The sequence below is a fragment of the Lampetra fluviatilis genome, chromosome 16 (genome assembly GCF_964198595.1).
Source record: "Lampetra fluviatilis chromosome 16, kcLamFluv1.1, whole genome shotgun sequence".
Taxonomy (NCBI): Eukaryota; Metazoa; Chordata; class Hyperoartia; order Petromyzontiformes; family Petromyzontidae; genus Lampetra; species Lampetra fluviatilis.
In genome coordinates, this window is record NC_136290.1 from 11042499 (window position 1) to 11060284 (window position 17786).

Consider the following 17786-nt stretch of genomic DNA (forward strand, 5'->3'; position numbering starts at 1 on the left):
ATCATCGGAGCAGCGGAGAAATGGAAACAAATTCCCACGGACGAAGCCCACTCCGGGCCCTGCTCCCGTGTTCCTCACCTTTGCAGCCCTCGCAGGTGAGGGCATTGTAGTGATAGCCCGAGGCCCGGTCCCCACACACCAGGCACAGGTCCTGGGCGTCCTTGACCGTTCGACCTCCGCTTTGCTGCCTGCTCGACGAAGCGACCTCCATCTCGGTGAGGTGCGGCTGCGGGCTCCCGCTGGTGCTGCTGCCTCCCACGCTGGCCGCGACGCTGCCGCCGCTGCTGCTGCTGCAGCTGCTGCTGGGGCCCCCCATCCTGCCGGGCGTCTCCGCTGGCCACCGGGCGCTGTGGGTCCGGTGGTAGGCGCCTCGCGGGCTGCCCGGCGAACGTTGCTCGACGGCGGCGAACGAGTCGTGCGCGTACGGGCAGGGGAGGCCTCCGTAGTCGTAGTGCACGTCCGGGAAGGTGCCGGCCTGGAGCAGTTGCAGCTCCAGCTCGGGCAGAGACAGGGCCATGTGCTCCGATATGACGTCTGCGAGAGAGGGGGGCACAACCGTTGTTTTAGGGGTTGGTGGACGCCGCTGCGGTTGTCACGGTCAGGACGATGGACTCGCGACGCATTGGTTGCCTTTTCCGTTCCATCATCCCGCCCCGTGTGGAATTTGAAACAGAATCAGAATCTTTATTTAGCGCGGGTTGGCTACGCACGGTGCGAAATAAGTTCAACATACATTTTAGATTTGAAGCTTTCGTGACTGCAAGGATTAATACTCTTAGTTCTTTCGGTAAAGTCAACATACATGTCCTGGACAAATCCGATGAGCTATGATGCTCTTTTCGCAGATACCTAGCAGGGTCGGGTCAGAAAGTTGCACACCATGAAAGAACGGTGCAGGTTTCTTAAATCCCTCCCCTCTGCCTCGGTCCACCCAGAAGTTGAAATGGGTACACCACATCTTCTTGGTTCTTTCGGTAAAGTCACGTAGAATGGACAGAGTCTGAATGACTCTGTCTCCTCGACAGACCTGTTCTCCACCTGAGGACGGCTACTTGCGTTGTGGCCGAAACGTCGTGAGAATTATTTCATTATGTTTTATTTTTATAATTGTATTATTTCCATTCTACGTGACTTTACCGAAAGAACCAAGAAGATGAATCCCTGCAGTCACGAAAGCTTTAAATCGAGGGTACACCACAGTTAGTCGGCAGATCGCGAACGGTGGGGTCACGTGTGCGTACTCTCGCCTCTTCCAGAATGTCTGGCTAGTTTGGAAGATTAGGCCAAATACAATCCAGAGGGGCTCTCCGGTGCTTCCTCTAGTGGAGATATTTCCACCGGCACTGACGCGATCAAAACATTTCTGCGTTGGTACTTTTACCTTTAACATTGTCCCTTTTGTTTTCCTCAATAATTGTGTTCATGTACCTTGAGAATTGCTTTATTATTGTTTTGGTTTATTTACCGAGGCAGCAATTTGCTTAAACGGAGTGCTCTAATTGACATTCCATCTGGCTTTAAGCAAATTTCTGGCTGGTGCCGTGATGTAGAATTTAAGTGGCGAGCAAACAAACGTCTGTGAATCCGTGAACTTAAAGGAGGGACGGCATCGGTAGAGGGAGGCCCTCATCCAGCAGTCTATAGACCGAGCTGATGAGGATCGCTGATCGCACGTAAAGCCCGAAATCCAGAGTTTCAACGGCAACAACGATCCGCCTCTACAGCGCCGTGCATCCTCCCCGTACAGATGACGCCAAAAGGCGCAACCCATGTGAGACTAGGAAAGCTGTCTCGGGTATTGACCAATCAACTTCAAGGACAGTGCATACATCATCAGAGTTATGTTTTTTGTTTGCATTATGACCGCAGGTATTGTGGTCTATGCAAACATGACTCCTTGTAAAAAAAAAGGTGTCAATTTTGTTGCCAGATAGAAGGGTAAAAAAACAATTATCATATTTTTTTACTGGCAAATGAGGTTCCAATGGTGTGCAGCATTTGTTTTACACGCTTGACACCGCTGATGATACGGTCTGAAACCAGTCCAGAGTTTGGTCGTGAAATAAATGTCCGATTATGTTGGGTTGGAAGGCCGATAGACTGGTGGATTGAAGCGTTATCCAACGGAATTTGCTTAAAGAAGCAAACTCTGGTTTGGTGTTGATATTGAGTTACATTTATTGTGTTAATAATCCAGACTGCTCCACAAAAACTCCGAATGAGTGTTTATTATGAAATACATCTATTATTTCAATAGCATGTGACTTGAATTTACACTGATGTGTTTGGATTCACTGCAAAAGCCTCTTCCCAATGATCTTATCATCATCAGTTCATATTTTCAATGCGCTTCACACCTTAAAGTGCATGCAAGATAGTCCAACATGTGAATCAAATGTCCACAGATCTTTAAACACAATAACAATAACAACCACCAATTAGTGTAGAAATAAACATACAAATAAGTACAACAACAACAACCGCCGTTCACCAACAAATGGCGGTGACGTCACCACGGCGTTTGTGCCATGCTAGGTGCACTTTGAGGCCACGTGAAGTGTCGAAAGGCCCGCTGGCAGGAGGTCACGGGACAGAACAATGAGTAAAGTACTTCATTCACAGCCCTTTGATGAAGGCCTCGTCACATCATGTCAGTCATGGAGGGTTGTTTGACCATACTTCACCACAGTTATCATTGCGAGCTGGTTATAAGTGGGATGACCCAGGACTGGTTCAAGTAATCGTTCGCCAGTGATGTTAGCCGTGACCAGGAAATCTAAGTGTGTCCATATTGCAGTGCCCTAACCAATGTGCCACCGCTCCCCGTAAAGCAAACACAATATAACAAAATTACCATTCAGTATTTGCCTGTGTCCTAACACAATGCACATGAGTCATTGTTCACAGTTAGAGTGAACAAGGCAACTCGTAAGTCTATTCTTGATTCGATCCGAGTTCGTTTATTTAGTGATGTGGTCAGGCAGGCCGTTTCGTAATCTCGGTGCCATCACAGTAGAGGCAGACTCTGCAGTTCTGACGTCTGCTACTGGACCTGTGAGCAATGCAAATTACAAAAACCCCACAATGCATTCATCAATAGCACTGCCCTCAAAGGAAATCAAACACCCCAGAGATTAGTGCTGCCTATATGCTCATTTTGAGCAAAAAGTAAGTTTTCACTTTAATGTTTAAGGAAAACCAAAAATATATAAAACAGGTGACGTTTCAGGCAATGGCTCTTCTTCATAATAGAGGCCATGGCCCAAAACGTCGCCTATTATATGTTTCATATTCAGTGCAGTGTTATTGATGAATGTGTTGAGTTATTAACAATTTTTTAACTATTCTAAACAATTTTTTTTATTTTACCAGGTAAGGCGCACTGAGCTACGTAGCGCTTTTTCAGAAGCGACCTGGCTATTACAAATGATAGCTCACCGAAGTGACGGCTTATCACGTGGACATTTAGAGCAGCCAAACACTCTAAATGGCACGTTTCTAAATGTGGAGGGAAACATTGGAGGACCCGGAGAAAGATCCACGCGACCACTGGGAGAACATGCAAATTCCATATATTCAGGCGTCGTCAGGGTCGGGATCCAACCCATGTATTCCTGTATACCTGGCGAGGTAGTTAACATCTGTGTTCGTTGTGCAGGCACACCTCTGCCAGTGCAGTATCACGAAATTCCAACCAAATGTGGCACATCATGGAATCGTACATCACGAATCTACTTGGCAATCCACGTTCGCTTGGCGTATTTATGATCAACATTTTTTTTCTTCCATTCAGCCCGATCATTTCGCCGACCGTTCGACGACGCAGCCGACTGTTTTATTTTTTACGCGTTGTCCTTGGGGGTAACCGGAGACATCGTGTGCGCGTGAGAAACGTTATCCTTCACCGTGCGCGCACTCACAAGGCGGGCTCGTATTCCGCCTCCGCGTTCACGTTTGGGAGGCTCCGCAACACGCGTGCGCGCGGGGGGCCACGCCGGAGATGAATCGTGGTAACAGGAGGCGTCACCGACTGTCAGCGCAGCGTTTCTTTCCACGCACGGCGTCCCACGGACGGTTCGCATAGCGCCGCGCACATTTGGCAACCTTTCCTCCTACTAACGTCGCCGGAACGCGATTTTAATGGGGCAATCGCGATGCCAGCTATCAACCTCGTGCTGTTTAGTTTAAAAAAAAAAGACAAGCAAGGATGTTGCCGTCGTGTTAATGGTCAGCGCACTGGACTTGTGATTCACACGGCGCTGGTTCGACTCGAACTTGCGGCGCGGCAGTTGAAACAATGCGAGAAATGTCCTTAAATTTCCTCCACCTCTGTCAAACCCAGCAGTGTGAACGGGTGCACTTAAACGTTGATCGGCAGTTCGCGTGCGCTGTTTAGGGGGCGTCCATAAATGACGTCACGTATTTTTGGACGATTTTTAACCCCCTCCCCCCCTCGTCACACGGCGTCACAAAAAGTCAGACCCCCCCCCCCCTCTCTGATGTTGTAGGAGAAAACATTTATTAAAAAGTCTATTTAATTAAGTAGAACGTGTTGTCTATATTTATTTAAAGTTGCGCATTTTGAAGTGACGTCATATTTCTCAACCCCCCCCCCTCGTCACACATCGTCACAAATGTCTGACCCCCCCCCCCCTCCTATAATTGTATTGTTTATTGTTTATTGCTGCTATCAATTTCCACGCGATAAGCCACTTTGTTGAGCTGACATTCGTGGCCAGGTCGCTTCTGAAAAATAATTTTCAACCTCAGTTGGGCTTTACCTGGTAAGATACAAAAAATCGTTTATTTGTACATTTATTATTATTATTTGTTTACCTTTCCTATAAGGTACCTTGCACTCATATCGTGTTTGCTTAATTTGTTGTATTTACGTTCTGACCCGCCCCTATTGGACATCTGTGATTAAAAGAACTTCATAGCTCATCTGATTTCTAAAGGATAAATAAATATTCTTATTCCGAGTACTCCTGCCTCTTTCAAAATATCTGACCAACATGGAAAAGTAGACAAAATACACCCTGCAAAGGGGCTCTCCAGAGCACCCATCTCGTGGAAGCTCTTCCCACAGTCAACAATTATTACACCGATTATAACAGTACAGAAAATTGTGAAGCAATTTGTTTAACTGGCGATTATTCGTATTCTGTAATTAAATATGTACGGTTTACACTGCGGACAATTATACATTATTGGGTGGTGGTGTAGCGGTTACTGCAATGTTAACATCTCGCCTCGCTGACAAGGTGTTAACTACCTCGCCTGGTTATACAAGAGTATATTTGGAGTTTGCATGTTCTCTCCATGGTCGCGTGGATTTTTTTTTGGGTCCACCGATTTTTCTCTCCACATTTAGAATCAACATGAATTTAGAGTGTTTGGCTGCTATGAATGTCCACGTGATAAGCCACTTGGTTGAGCTATCATTTGTGATAGCTAAGCCGCTTTTAAAAGAGAGCTACATACAGTAGCTAAGTGGGCCCTACCTGTTTGATTCCCAGTCACGGCTAACATCAGTAGCGGGATATCAGAATTGGTTATCGCACGCCATCCTCTCCCCAAAAACACACGAGCCAACATGGTGAAGTATGGTCAAACAAATCCCCACAATCAATATGGGGGGGTGGGCTTAATCCAGAAGCAGATTAACAAACGGCTGAAAATGATTCATCATTTCATTAAAAGTAATCATCCGACTACAAAATCTAGTTTACTCTTTCGTCATTTGAAACACGTCGCACGTCCGATTAGCACGATTGGCAACGTAGGGTGCGAAAGAAGTTAAACGTAACAATGCATCTCCATACAATCTTTTTTTCCCCAGCTGAAACGGCACAAACTCCGAACTCAATATATTTGTTTTTCCCAGCAGTGACAATTCTGGAAGAAAAAAAAACACTCACGCCCTGTGCCACCCACGTATCCCTCTCCAACCGAGAGATAACCCGTTCCGAGAGAGAGAGAGGGAGGGAGTTAGTTAGTAGTCTATCTCCTGCCAGCCATTGGGTTTTATGGTCAGAGATATGGCACACAGCCACCGATCGCTCGACACGGTGGGTCGTCCGAGGTGAAGTGGCCTCGGTTGAAAGCGGCGGCCGCCCCTGCCGCCACCCCCACCGTGTTAATCCTCCCCTTGTTATTGTCCGTTCAGGTTCACGTGGGGAGCGTGGGCGGCGAGGGGCTACGCGACCCGTTGCCCGTGTAAATGGGTAACTGTCAGGGTGTCTCCACTTGAGCAGGAGACACAAGTGCCACTTCCTCCTCCTCATTGCGCGACCTAGGGCGAAAGTATAATCTGGGGCGTTGTTACTGTCGCGATTGTGGGGGGGGGGGGTTGGGGGGTGCAATTTTTGGTCTTATTCTTCACTTATTTCAATTGCAAGCTGCAATCTCAGTCCCAGTCTTTCCAGTGAGGAGAAACGTGCAAACGAACGTCCAGACGCGCGTTAGGCAAATGCTTACACCCGAGGGTAGGGGCCATGCATTCTAAGGCGTGCGCTAATCGCGCTGCTATTGGAAATACCGTAAGTTTTTTTAATGCACATTTAAACACTTTTTTGTTGAATTAGTTGCCGTTTATTTTTCTTTCACTTCCGACCTGTTGGGATGGCCACATTTTCACTCTGCGATAGTTGGTGGTCCAAAACGACAAAATGTCCACACATTCGGTTCTTTTTAGAGCTGGCGTTTTGGCTGAGGCTGAGCGAGCCCTCTCTGTAACACACGCAATGCCGCACATCGATGCCCGCTGGTAAAGCTCGTTGTTTGTAAGCCTGCGATGTTAAATCCTGTCGCCGTGGGTTTTCTCGTCATTCACACAGTTGACAAAAATAAGTAAGACGCCTTTCTGGCGAGCTTTCAAACCTTCACGAACACACCTCGGCTACCACTCATGGGCTACCATAAACTGCTTCAACTGCACAAACCATCGCAGTAGATGCGGATACCTGGCCATCCAGAACAGACCATATACCATATAACGACGCAATGACCAATCCACAAATACGAAGGAGACATCACGGCGAGCGTTAGCAAATTGGGGTCATGGTCCCCATTTTCAAGAGAGAAGACCATAGGGTGTGATCCTACTACAAAGAGGATCACACTCCACAGCGCCCCAGGTAAAGCCTACGCCAGGGTGCTGGAGTGGAAGCTTTGCCCGGTGGTTGAGCCTCAGATTCAGGAGGAACAATTCGGATTCCGTCAGGGTCGTGGAACAATGGAGCGGCTCTTTTCCATCTCACAGATATTTGAGGGGTCATGGGAGTATGCTTCTCTGGTCTACTTCTGCTTTGTAGACTTGGAGAAGGCACGTGACCGTGTTCCCCGCAATGTCTTGTAGGAGTTGCTGCAGGAGTACGAGCTACCGGTGCTGTTTGTGTGCGCTATCTGGTCCCTCTATTCCCGGAGTGAGAGCTGTGTCCGTATTCTTGGTGCTAAGTGAAAGTCGCTCACCGTGGGTGTTGGACTCCGCCAAGGGTGCGCCTTGTCTCCACTCCTGTTTGTGATTTTCACGGACAAGATATCAAGGCACAGCCGAGGTAGCGAGAGTATCCAGTACGAGGGCATGGAGGTGGCGTCGCTGCTTTTTGCAGATGACGTTGTCCTCTTTGCCTGGTCAGTCTGCGATGTCCAGCGTGCACTTGGACGGTTCGATGCGGAGTGTGAAGCTGCTGGGATGAGGATCACCACCTCCGAATCTGAGGTCATGGTTCACTCCCGGGAGATGATGGAGCGTGCTCTCCAGGTGAGGGGGGTACAGCTGCTCTCAGTGGAGCAGTTTAAGTACATTGGGGTCTTATTCTTGATTCTTTCGGTAAAGTCATGCAGAAGGGAAATAATAAAATAATGAGAAGAAGGCATTATTATTTTATTATTTCCCTTCTACGTGACTTTACCGAAAAAACCAAGAATCCCTGCAGTCACGAAAGCTTTAAATCGAAATTTACTTCGGGGTCTCTTTCGCGAGTGATGGTAAGTGGGAGCGGGACATCGGCCAGCAGATCTGTGAGGGTGCTGTACCGTTCCATGGTAGTCAAGCGGGAGCTGAGTTCCCGAACAATACTCTCGGTTTACAGGTCGATCTACGTTCCCACCCTCACCTATGGTCATGAGTTTTGGGCAATGACCGACAGGATGAAATCGCGGGTACAAGGGGCCGAAACAAGGTTTCTCTGCGGGGTTGCCGGGCTCGCTCTCCGTGATCGGGTGAGGAGCTCTGTAATCCAGGAGAGCCTCAGAGTCCAGCTGCTGCTCCTGTGGTTCAAGAGGAGCCAGTTGAGGTGGTTCGGGAACCTAGTCAGGATGCCCACCTGTAGAGTCCCCTTGGAACTCTACCGGAAGTACGTCCCACGGGGTGAACAACCCGGGGCCGGCCCAGGACACGCTGGCGGGACGATGTCACTCGGCTGGCCCTGGGAACGCCTGGACATTTTCCAGGAAGAGCTAGAGTCTGTGTATAGTAGTGTATAGTGTATAGTGGTGTATAGTAGTGTCGTGTATAGTGTAGCAGTGTACAGTGTAGTAGCGTAGTGTATAGTGTAGCAGTGTATAGTGTAGTAGTGCTGGTGTCTGTCGCCAGGCAAAGGGAGGTGTGGACCGCCACTACTCAACACGCTGCTGTAGTGTATAGTGTATAGTAGTGTATAGTGTAGTGTATAGTGCAGTAGTGTAGTGTATAGTGTATAGTAGTGTATAGTGTAGTGTATAGTGCAGTAGTGTAGTGTATAGTGTATAGTAGTGTATAGTGTAGTGTATAGTGCAGTAGTGTAGTGTATAGTGTATAGTAGTGTATAGTGTAGTGTATAGTGCAGTAGTGTAGTGTATAGTGTATAGTAGTATATAATGTAGTGTATAGTGCAGTAGTGTATAGTGTAGTAGTGTATCTATATATATAAAATCGCAAATCTGTCTGTCTGTCTGTCTGTGTGTGTGTCTGTGTGTCGCCGGACCATACGCAGTTTCATTGGACGGCGGTTGTCCCTGGCAACGGGTAGCGACGCATTCGCTGCGGGGTGGACGCCATTTTTAATTCCCGTTAAAAATATGCGCACGCATTAACACGCGACTCTGAGGTAAATTCATCAAAGTTTCACGTCCTCTTCACTCCCCCCCCACCACAATGTGTGCAATTACTATTATAGGGTCGGTAGATAATAAAATTGTAGCGATTAGACAGTATTATTGTAGCGCGGGGGGGGGGGGGAATGGCACCCGTACCCAGCCTCAGCCGGGTGGGCAATTTAGGCGAGGCCGGAGGCTCTGCACGGTACTAGGCCTCGACACCCCACCACACTATAGGCCGTACATATTACTGCACAGCGGCCGAGGAGATCGTGGCTGGGGGGGGCGGGGGGGCAGGGGTAGCAGCCCATCTGTGTATATATGTAAGGTTATTAAGAAATATATTTTTCACCCGGGCAACGCCGGGTACTTATGCTAGTAGTTGTATATAGTGTAGTGTATAGTGTAGTAGTGTATAGTGTAGTAGTGTATAGTGTAGTAGTGTATAGTGTAGTAGTGTATAGTAGTGTATAGTGTATAGTCGTGTATAGTGGAAAGTAGTATATAGTGTAGTGTATAGTGTAGTAGTGTATAGTGTAGTAGTGCTGGAGTCTGTCGCCAGGGAAAGGTAGGTGTGGACCACCACTACTCAACACGCTGCCGCCGCGACCCTCACCAGGAAAAGCGGATGGAGAAATGAACAAACATCGCAGCGATAGACTCCGCTGGCTCCTGACGCGGTTATATGGCTTGACCACATGAGTGTGAAATTGTGGTCATTGCTCTGCATCTACGTCAGCCATACGAAGAAGAATCCTGCGGTCTTGCGCTGGGCTGCGCTGGGCTGGTGGATTACGCATCGTCGTTCAGAGGTCGCTCGCTCGGGGGGATTGCGCGAGCGAGCGAAACCGCGTCGCCGTGCCCATCAGCGATGTCGCCATCCCGAGATTCAAAATAATTCCTCCTTCATCAACGTTATTCCTAATGAGCGAGCACGAGGTTAGAGGAAAACCCCGTCGGGGGACCACGGAGAGTCGGGCGAATGTCCCCGTGCCAGGCAGGACCTTGAACGGAGCTATTTTTTTGTACGCCTCCCCTCCCTTCTGGCACAGGGAACCCTGTTTTTGTAAAAATACATTTTTTTTTTTACACAATCCTTTGAAGAGTACAAACAGTGACACAGAAAGTCAACTCCCAGACAGCCTTCACCGTTGGTAAATAAAAGTAAAGAGCCGAGCGCGGCCTTGGTGGGGAGGTGGTGGGTTCCAGGTAAATGAATTACAACTCATTACCTCTGACCTCCACTGTGCAATTGGGCAATGAAATGTGTCCTTTGTACCTGTTTCAACTCAGCAGCATATTTATTGCAAGCGTTTTTGTGCTGCGATACCGTTCCAAATTTCGTTAAGAGCAGAAGTTTAGCATTTTCTCAGCCTTGAAACGCGTCTCGATTAAACTTCGCTATCAATTAGCAGAGTTTTGGAAATCCTGTTGCTGCTGGGATGCGGGGGGGAGGGAAGTGGGGGGACGGTCTGATAAATTCAATAAAAAATTACAGCCACAATCTCAAGCCCAAGTTGGTGATGGTTTTTAAAAAGTTAGTGCGAGGTAAACGGAACACGTCAACCATTGCTTTGAAAGGCCATGTCACAAAGTCGCTGAGTGTGTATGCAGAGTCTATACCACCCCGTGTCTTGGGACAACAAAGATCGAACACAAACAACACGGAAAAAAAACACAAACGACAACAAACGACGCTTCGACTCAATGAGTCTGATGGTGGAGGGGGTAGGGATGTGACAAATAAACACGCAGAGGAGGCAGAGTGGCAACTCCATAGGCCGGACTCGAATCCCACTTCAGGGTAACGTTGGGTTCAGGGTTAACCTACCGTTCGGATAACCTTCGCCGTACGCGCTTTACTTGCGAGGTGGTCATTTACATTGAACGTTATCGTGCTCGCATTTCATATTTTTCTCATTTCCCCCATCCGCTAAAAATAATATTCAAATATCCAATCAATCAATATACGTCTTCTTGGTTCTTTCGGTAAAGTTATGTGACTTTACCGAAAGAACCAAGAAGATGAATCCCTGCAGTCACGAAAGCTTTAAATCGAAAAATCAATATACGTTCATTTGTTGCGTGGGAAATCCCAAGTGCGCAGCTACTCTACTCAGCTAGTTTGCGAGGGAGATCCGCGGTGCCTCAGCGCAGAACCAGGACAACATCGGAGAGATCCGTACAGAGGAATTGGCAACGACGGAACGTGTCGGAGGAGCACGGCAAAAAAACTAAATAGTGCTGAAGAAACAAGAACGAACAATGTTCACTAAATAAACGTGCAAATTGCGTCAAAACACAAGGACGAGTGAATGGATGTCTTGGAGAGGAGATGAGCACCAGGCGAAGGGAACTCGATCGAGCGAATAAAAAAACGTCCCGGGAAGGTGAGTTCGCAAAGATTTGAGTTATCGGTGTCACATGTCGTGAGGTGAAGTACTTTCCATTTGCATTCATATGGGTATCAGTGTCTTCTCCCTTGCGTCAAGATCTGGCCCCATATGACATCAACAGAACGACTTCTGAACTCGTTTAAATGGACCTTTTGGCCCACACTAACCGCACACCGTTAGTATTTCTCAACAAGTAATGTTTGCTGCATGTCCGAACAACAACAATTATTACGGTTAACAGGTTGGAATAAGCCAAAATAAAGTGAAAACCCTAATGTAATATTTGTATTTTTCTTCTTGGTTCTTTCGGTAAAGTCACGTAGAAGGGAAGTAATAAAATAATAAAAATCAAACATAATAAAATAATTCTCACGACGTTTCGTCCACAACGCAAGCAGCCGTCCTCAGGTGAAGACCAGGTCTGTTGGGGAGACAGCGTCTGAATGAAACACCACCACGCTTGGAGCGTATATTTAAGCTGGGTTGGAAGGGGGGAAGGGCGCCTTGACAAAATAATTTGCATATCAAGAGGAATTTAGCATATTTATGGGAAATGCAGGTATGTGATTAGTACTATTTGTGAAATGCGTAGGAGGTGGGCTGGGGGTTTGAAAGTCATATTATGCCCGTGCATTATGCAGGATTAGCAGCATCAAAGGTAGGGGATAGGGGTAGCATTAATAAAGGGAAGGAATGTTAATAGTATGTAGCTGCAGTAACTAAACAACCACGTAAAAAACTAAAGTATAAACTACATAGTATCATCAGTATACTAAATATACTCTCCAATAAGCTGAGCTACTAACAGTAAGTAATACATCTCGAAAGCTTTAAATCGAAATGTAATATTTGTAGTTATTTCATCCAGCCAACGGTTGCCAGGCTGAGGCCAGCAGCTCGCCTTGCTTGAGTAACTCGGTTGAATCACGGTTGGCTGGCCAGATTAGGACCCAGGATGTCAGTGGTGACAGCTCAACACCCCTGACCATTGAGCTACCCGGCCACATCGTTTTAAATCAATCAATTGAGTTTTATTGGTCGTAGACACTTTTATATTTGACCTTCGACTGATGCCAACTTAGCCTGCACAATTCTCTCGCTGTCTCTCGCTCTCTCTCTCCTCAACAGGTACTTTTTTAAAGTGGCGGCATTAAAACACCTGGGTACAAACATGCATCTTGGGCGTTTACGGCAATAGCACATTTCGCTGGAGGTAATTAAATAACCGAGTGCCGTACGTGCATTGCCGTTATTTGTTGCGTGAGCATCTTCAAACGAACTGAGAGTTGTGAGGCAGCCTTTTTTTTACAGTAGCTTGCCACGGAACTTTTTTTTCGTTTTTTGTCTGAAGAAAGAGACCGGCATGAATTGCCATCATTTTCGTGACAGCTTATCTTTTCGTGAGCAATATGACAAGGGGGTAGAGAGGGTGGTTAAGAGAGAGAAAATCTGAAAGTTCCACGCCGGTGCAGGGGTCCCAGCTCACGCGAGGAATTTGACCAGCATGTGGCTCGTCTCGAAGCTGATTTAACGACACGCTTTAAACCAAAAAAGTGATAAAATCGCCATAAAAAGAAGAAGAAGCAACCTCAGGACTTGCACTGTAAAAAAGAAAAGTTGCACAATGTCGAGTGATGGCATTACAATGGCAAAGACTACAGTGAGGTGGTGAGGGGTGGGGAAACTGGCACAACGTTTCTGTCAAGTTCTAAGTTGTAAATAAAAATACTCTTCCTTGTTGAAAAATAAAAAGAACTGCCCATTGTAAATGATTTGTAATATTTCGTGCAGGTATTAAAACTAAACTATTTTTTTTTTAATTTTACCAGGTAAGGCCGACTGAGCTATGTAGCCCTTTTTCAGATGGGATCTGACCACAATTGATAGCTCAAGGAAGTGGCTTATCATCACGTGGACATTTATAGCAGCCAAATACTCTAAAACGCACGTTTCTAAATGTAGAGGGGAAAAAACCGGAGGACCCGGAGAAAAATCCACGTGACCACAGGGGGAACATGCAAACTATAATTATTCAGCAGGCGTCAGGGTCGGGGTCGAATGCACGACTATCTGCATACCAGGCGAGGTATTTAACATCTCGCCACCGTGACACCCAAACTGAAAATATAATTCAGAAATGTACGACATTTCAACGTGTTTTATCGTAAAATTTAGCTCAAGAGTGACATTACAATCATCAAAATATATTCCCAGCGTTGAACGGACGATAAATACTTTAATATCGATCGGCACTAACAGACTCCACTAACAGTACTTGTGCAGTGAGCCCGTCACCCCCTGTTCGAGTCAAAACAACAGTGTAAGCAACTGCACTGGCAGTGAGCGCACGAGCACAAATCAAGCAAAAAACAAGACAATCTTGATTTGAAGCTTTCGTGACTGCAATAAATCCATACCCTTTGGTTCTTTCGGTAAAGTCACGTGGGTAGAAAAATAAATAAAATAAAACAAAAAATAATAAATCACGACGTTTCGATCGCAACACAAGCGAAAAAAAATAATCCAGCAGTGGAACTGCTGAACCAGGGAGAGAGCTGTTACCTACGTGACTTCACCGAAAGAACCAAAGAGTATACAAACAAGAAACTCACCACTTTGTCATTAACACTGCCTTACGGCGTTTCAGCAATGGCCCTGCTTCAGAGAAGAAGCACTTACTGTCTAATCTGATCCTCATTGCCCCCCCCCTCACTCACTGTGCCACTATTTAGAGCACTGCGTCATTATTGGCAAACTAACACACAGCATTTCAGTTCTACGAGCCCTTTATTTGTGATCCAATTATCCCATCTTGGATGAACCTGTACCATTAGCACCGCTGTAAGGTCATGTTTACCTTCGTGCTCATTGAAGAATGAATCAATCTCATTTACACACGGGCATTCCAACTATTTCCTTCCCAATAAATTCATGTTCCCATTCTCTAGAACCTCGTCTGTGACTCTGGACACCCATGCGTGCTTTGCGAATCGAGGTGGGGGGGGGGGGATATCTCATCCACCAACTATATCTCGAGTATAGAAACAGCTCGGCTCAATGTTACCGTTGTTTAAGAACCCTGGGTATGCCTTTATTTTTATGAGAGTTTTTTAACGTATGGAGTGGCCATGTCAAGACAGGGATGATTGTAACATCGCAACCTGTGTGTGGCTAGACTGGCCCACCATTGTTACGCAAGTTCGTGCCAGTCATCTGCAACGCCGTGTAAACTGGCTCTGAAGCAAGTTTAGTATGCGAACTTGGGGGAAAGCGACGATGCGAGTGATATTCCAACGTTGAGCAGTGGGAGGAAAACAAGCGGAAAGCGACGGGTTTGCGACATGCAGTGTGGCGGATGATCGCATGTTGGATGAGACTAAGCAATCGGAGAAGAAATGAGTGAAATTGTGAAGGCGTCGTGGACACATTAACCATGATAGCGGCGATAAAAGAGTGGACAAGGAGGTGACTGACTACCGTGTATGTGTGTGTGGTGGTGGGCCACCAGCGGTTAGCGCGCTGCGCTACGAACCCGGCGACCCCAGTTCGATTGCCGTTCACGGCAGCCAACACCCCAGTGACCATTATCTAAATCCAGTCCTGGGCCTCCCCTAGGTCGACTCAGCCTCAAACGAGTACCTGGCGCGATGTGTTAACATTCGCACTCCAATAGGCACAGTAGGTGCTGTGCCAAGGGTATATGAAAACTAAAGGGCCTACGACAAAAATGTTTTACTATGTTTTTATATTTTAGCCTAAAATAGCAGCCAAATAGCCTTTGTCCGTGACACTTCAGAAATGATAATCAGTTGCCATAGTCAACGTGTACACTTCAGAAGTGATTTTTTTATGCAGTCATTTTGACAACATTTTGTATTTTAGAAAAAAAAACTTTTATTTTACTATTTTTGCCACTTAATTTGTTGGCTCATCGTTTCAATTTCTTTGCAGTGGTAACAAGTCGTTGACTCGTTGTAAGTGAGGCTTATTACACCTAAAATAACAGTCAAAAAAATCCTTCAGCTTAAACGAAAAAAAAGCAACATGGCGCTTGCCATGCGGTCGTCCTGTCAGAACATTGAATTGTGTTATCGATGAAAATCAACGCCACCATTTTAAAGCTGCGTCATCCGACATGATAATCATAGTAAAAAAAAATATTTGTAGAAGACATTTTACCTGTAATATTTTTAGGCTTACCTAGTATTTTTTCTCTCAACAATTTATTATTAAATCTGCTCATCATGTGCCGCAGGGCACCGACTAAATAGTGAACGTATCAGCAGTAACGACATCGGTCCAGAGGCTGCGCGAAGTGGCGCGTGAAAAACAGGTGGAGTGACAGCGGAGGTAGTAACACGGCAGCAGCAGCAGCAATTTCACAATGTTTAACACATAGGCTTTTCATAATAGAGGTTTTTTGGGTTAGATCGCGTAAATATATAAGTGTGCTGTACTCGTGACGAATTGGCATGTTCTGTTTACGTGACAACCCTTACTCGTTGGCTGTGTCGTGTGGTTGTGGGTTTTAACGACACATATATTTACGCGATCTAACCCACAAACACCTCTATTGTGCAGAAAACTATCACTGAAGGAGTGAGAGCGGCGATAGTAACGCAGCAGCAGCAGCAGCAACTGCAGAAAGCGATCACTTGAGGCCGACGAAACAGCAGTGCCGAGGGCCTACAACTACCTTAATCGGGCCCTGGCCGGGTGTGGTGCTGGCACATTCACACCCCCTCGTGTGCCACCCTGACATCCTTCACAGGTGCTGCTCGCTAACAACACTCATCCCACAAGTCTGTTGAGGCTATCCGGGGGGACCTTTGTCTTTGCGGCGGTGAGCAATAATTGAACAGTGCCCGTCAGAAGCACTGAGATAGTAGAAAAAAGCAGCAAGATCTGTGCGATACGCAGCCAGACCCTTCGAAGGCAGAGGCTGTGGGGAAAGTCAGCTCAACTCGGACTCACTCACCGAACATAGAGGCATTTTCGAAGGATGATCGTGCCCCCTCGGATGACTCTCCAACGTCAGACATTTTCAATTCTGCGCCTGGGAAGACAGTCACACACACAAAGCGGTGGCACCGCTGCAAGAGAAGAACCGAGATTCACTCGCTCACCACCACTGACTGGTACGTAGCAATGAAAGAGAAACATAATAATGTGACGCTTACAGGCCAGACAAACCACCGGGCCAAAGATGACTCACTCGCCTTGGCTCCTTTTTTTTGTTACCGCACAGATGGGAGAATGAGCAGCGAGCGAGCCAATATGCAAGGCAAAGGAGTTCACGTAAGGAGAGTGGCTTGAGCAACACGCGTGTGCGTGTGTGAGTGAGCGTGTCTTTGTGTGTGTGTGTCTTGCCTTTCCCGGAGATAACGACTGACAGCAAATTACATAAACTCTGTCGAGCCACATGGGCAGATTTGTTATTATTATAGGTTCCCATAACACGCCAAACATTTACCAGCGCTGGCAAAAAGCAAATACACTCTGGGGCATCGATGTTTATATCTACACTATGTGCGTATGTGTACCTTGCTATTGAATGTATACTTTTCATTGTCTTTAGATGCCGCAGCGTTCAGATTGGAGGTCCTTTGTCAATCCACTGCTGGATTAAGGCTTCCTCGTGCTGTGAAGGTTCTTGTTGGACCATACTTTACGACGCTGGTTCGTGTGGTGGGTTTTGTGACGGAGGGGATAAGGGAACTGGTTCAGATATCACACATCACTGATGTTATCCACGGGAATCAACCTTTATATCTGTGCGCTCTTAGCGTATTGTGCTATCTATTTGCACCCTGCCAGATTTACATGCGATATGAAAACGCATTGTGCGATTCTATTTGTCCTGAGCCAGTAATGGAAATTACAAAATAGTTAGGACAGGGAACAGCTGACCCCGTAAAACAACCTCTATTTTTCTGCCAAAAAACCCCCACTACACAACATTGACCTTTGACCCATTTCAAAAGGTGGACTGTATCTTTGTTGTGCGAGGCATTGCAGTAATCACACGTGGCTCTCCGATTTGCAAAGAATGCCATTCTACCATTCACTAATCGATCATTAAAAAAATATACCGCACAGCGCAGTACTTGCTCGCGTGCAGATTTATCCTGTACCATTAAGAAAAGCTCCAAACAGTGTTCATTGAGCGTGCAAAATAAGAAAATAATCTCTGGCTTGTGGCTCACTGGCAAATGCACTATTTTTTTTTAAACAAACAACGAGTGATAGATACAAATGTCAGTGCTGTCCTCCTCCAGCCTGTATTAACACAGACGGACATTTTTTGCA

General features: G+C 46.6%; 1 protein-coding gene across 1 annotated transcript in view; it reads right to left on the minus strand.

Annotated features, from left to right (window-relative positions):
- LOC144936408 (bile acid receptor-like) overlaps positions 1-16528 on the minus strand; it is a 74841-nt gene extending 58313 nt beyond the window's left edge. The window contains exons 1-2 of the mRNA XM_078863457.1: positions 16456-16528; positions 79-534 (exon numbers count right to left, since the gene is read on the minus strand). Of these exons, the coding sequence (XP_078719583.1) occupies positions 79-534; positions 16456-16519 (520 nt within the window). The 5' untranslated portion in view covers positions 16520-16528. The remainder of the gene's footprint in view (positions 1-78; positions 535-16455) is intronic.
- Between the last annotated feature and the right edge of the window lie 1258 nt (positions 16529-17786).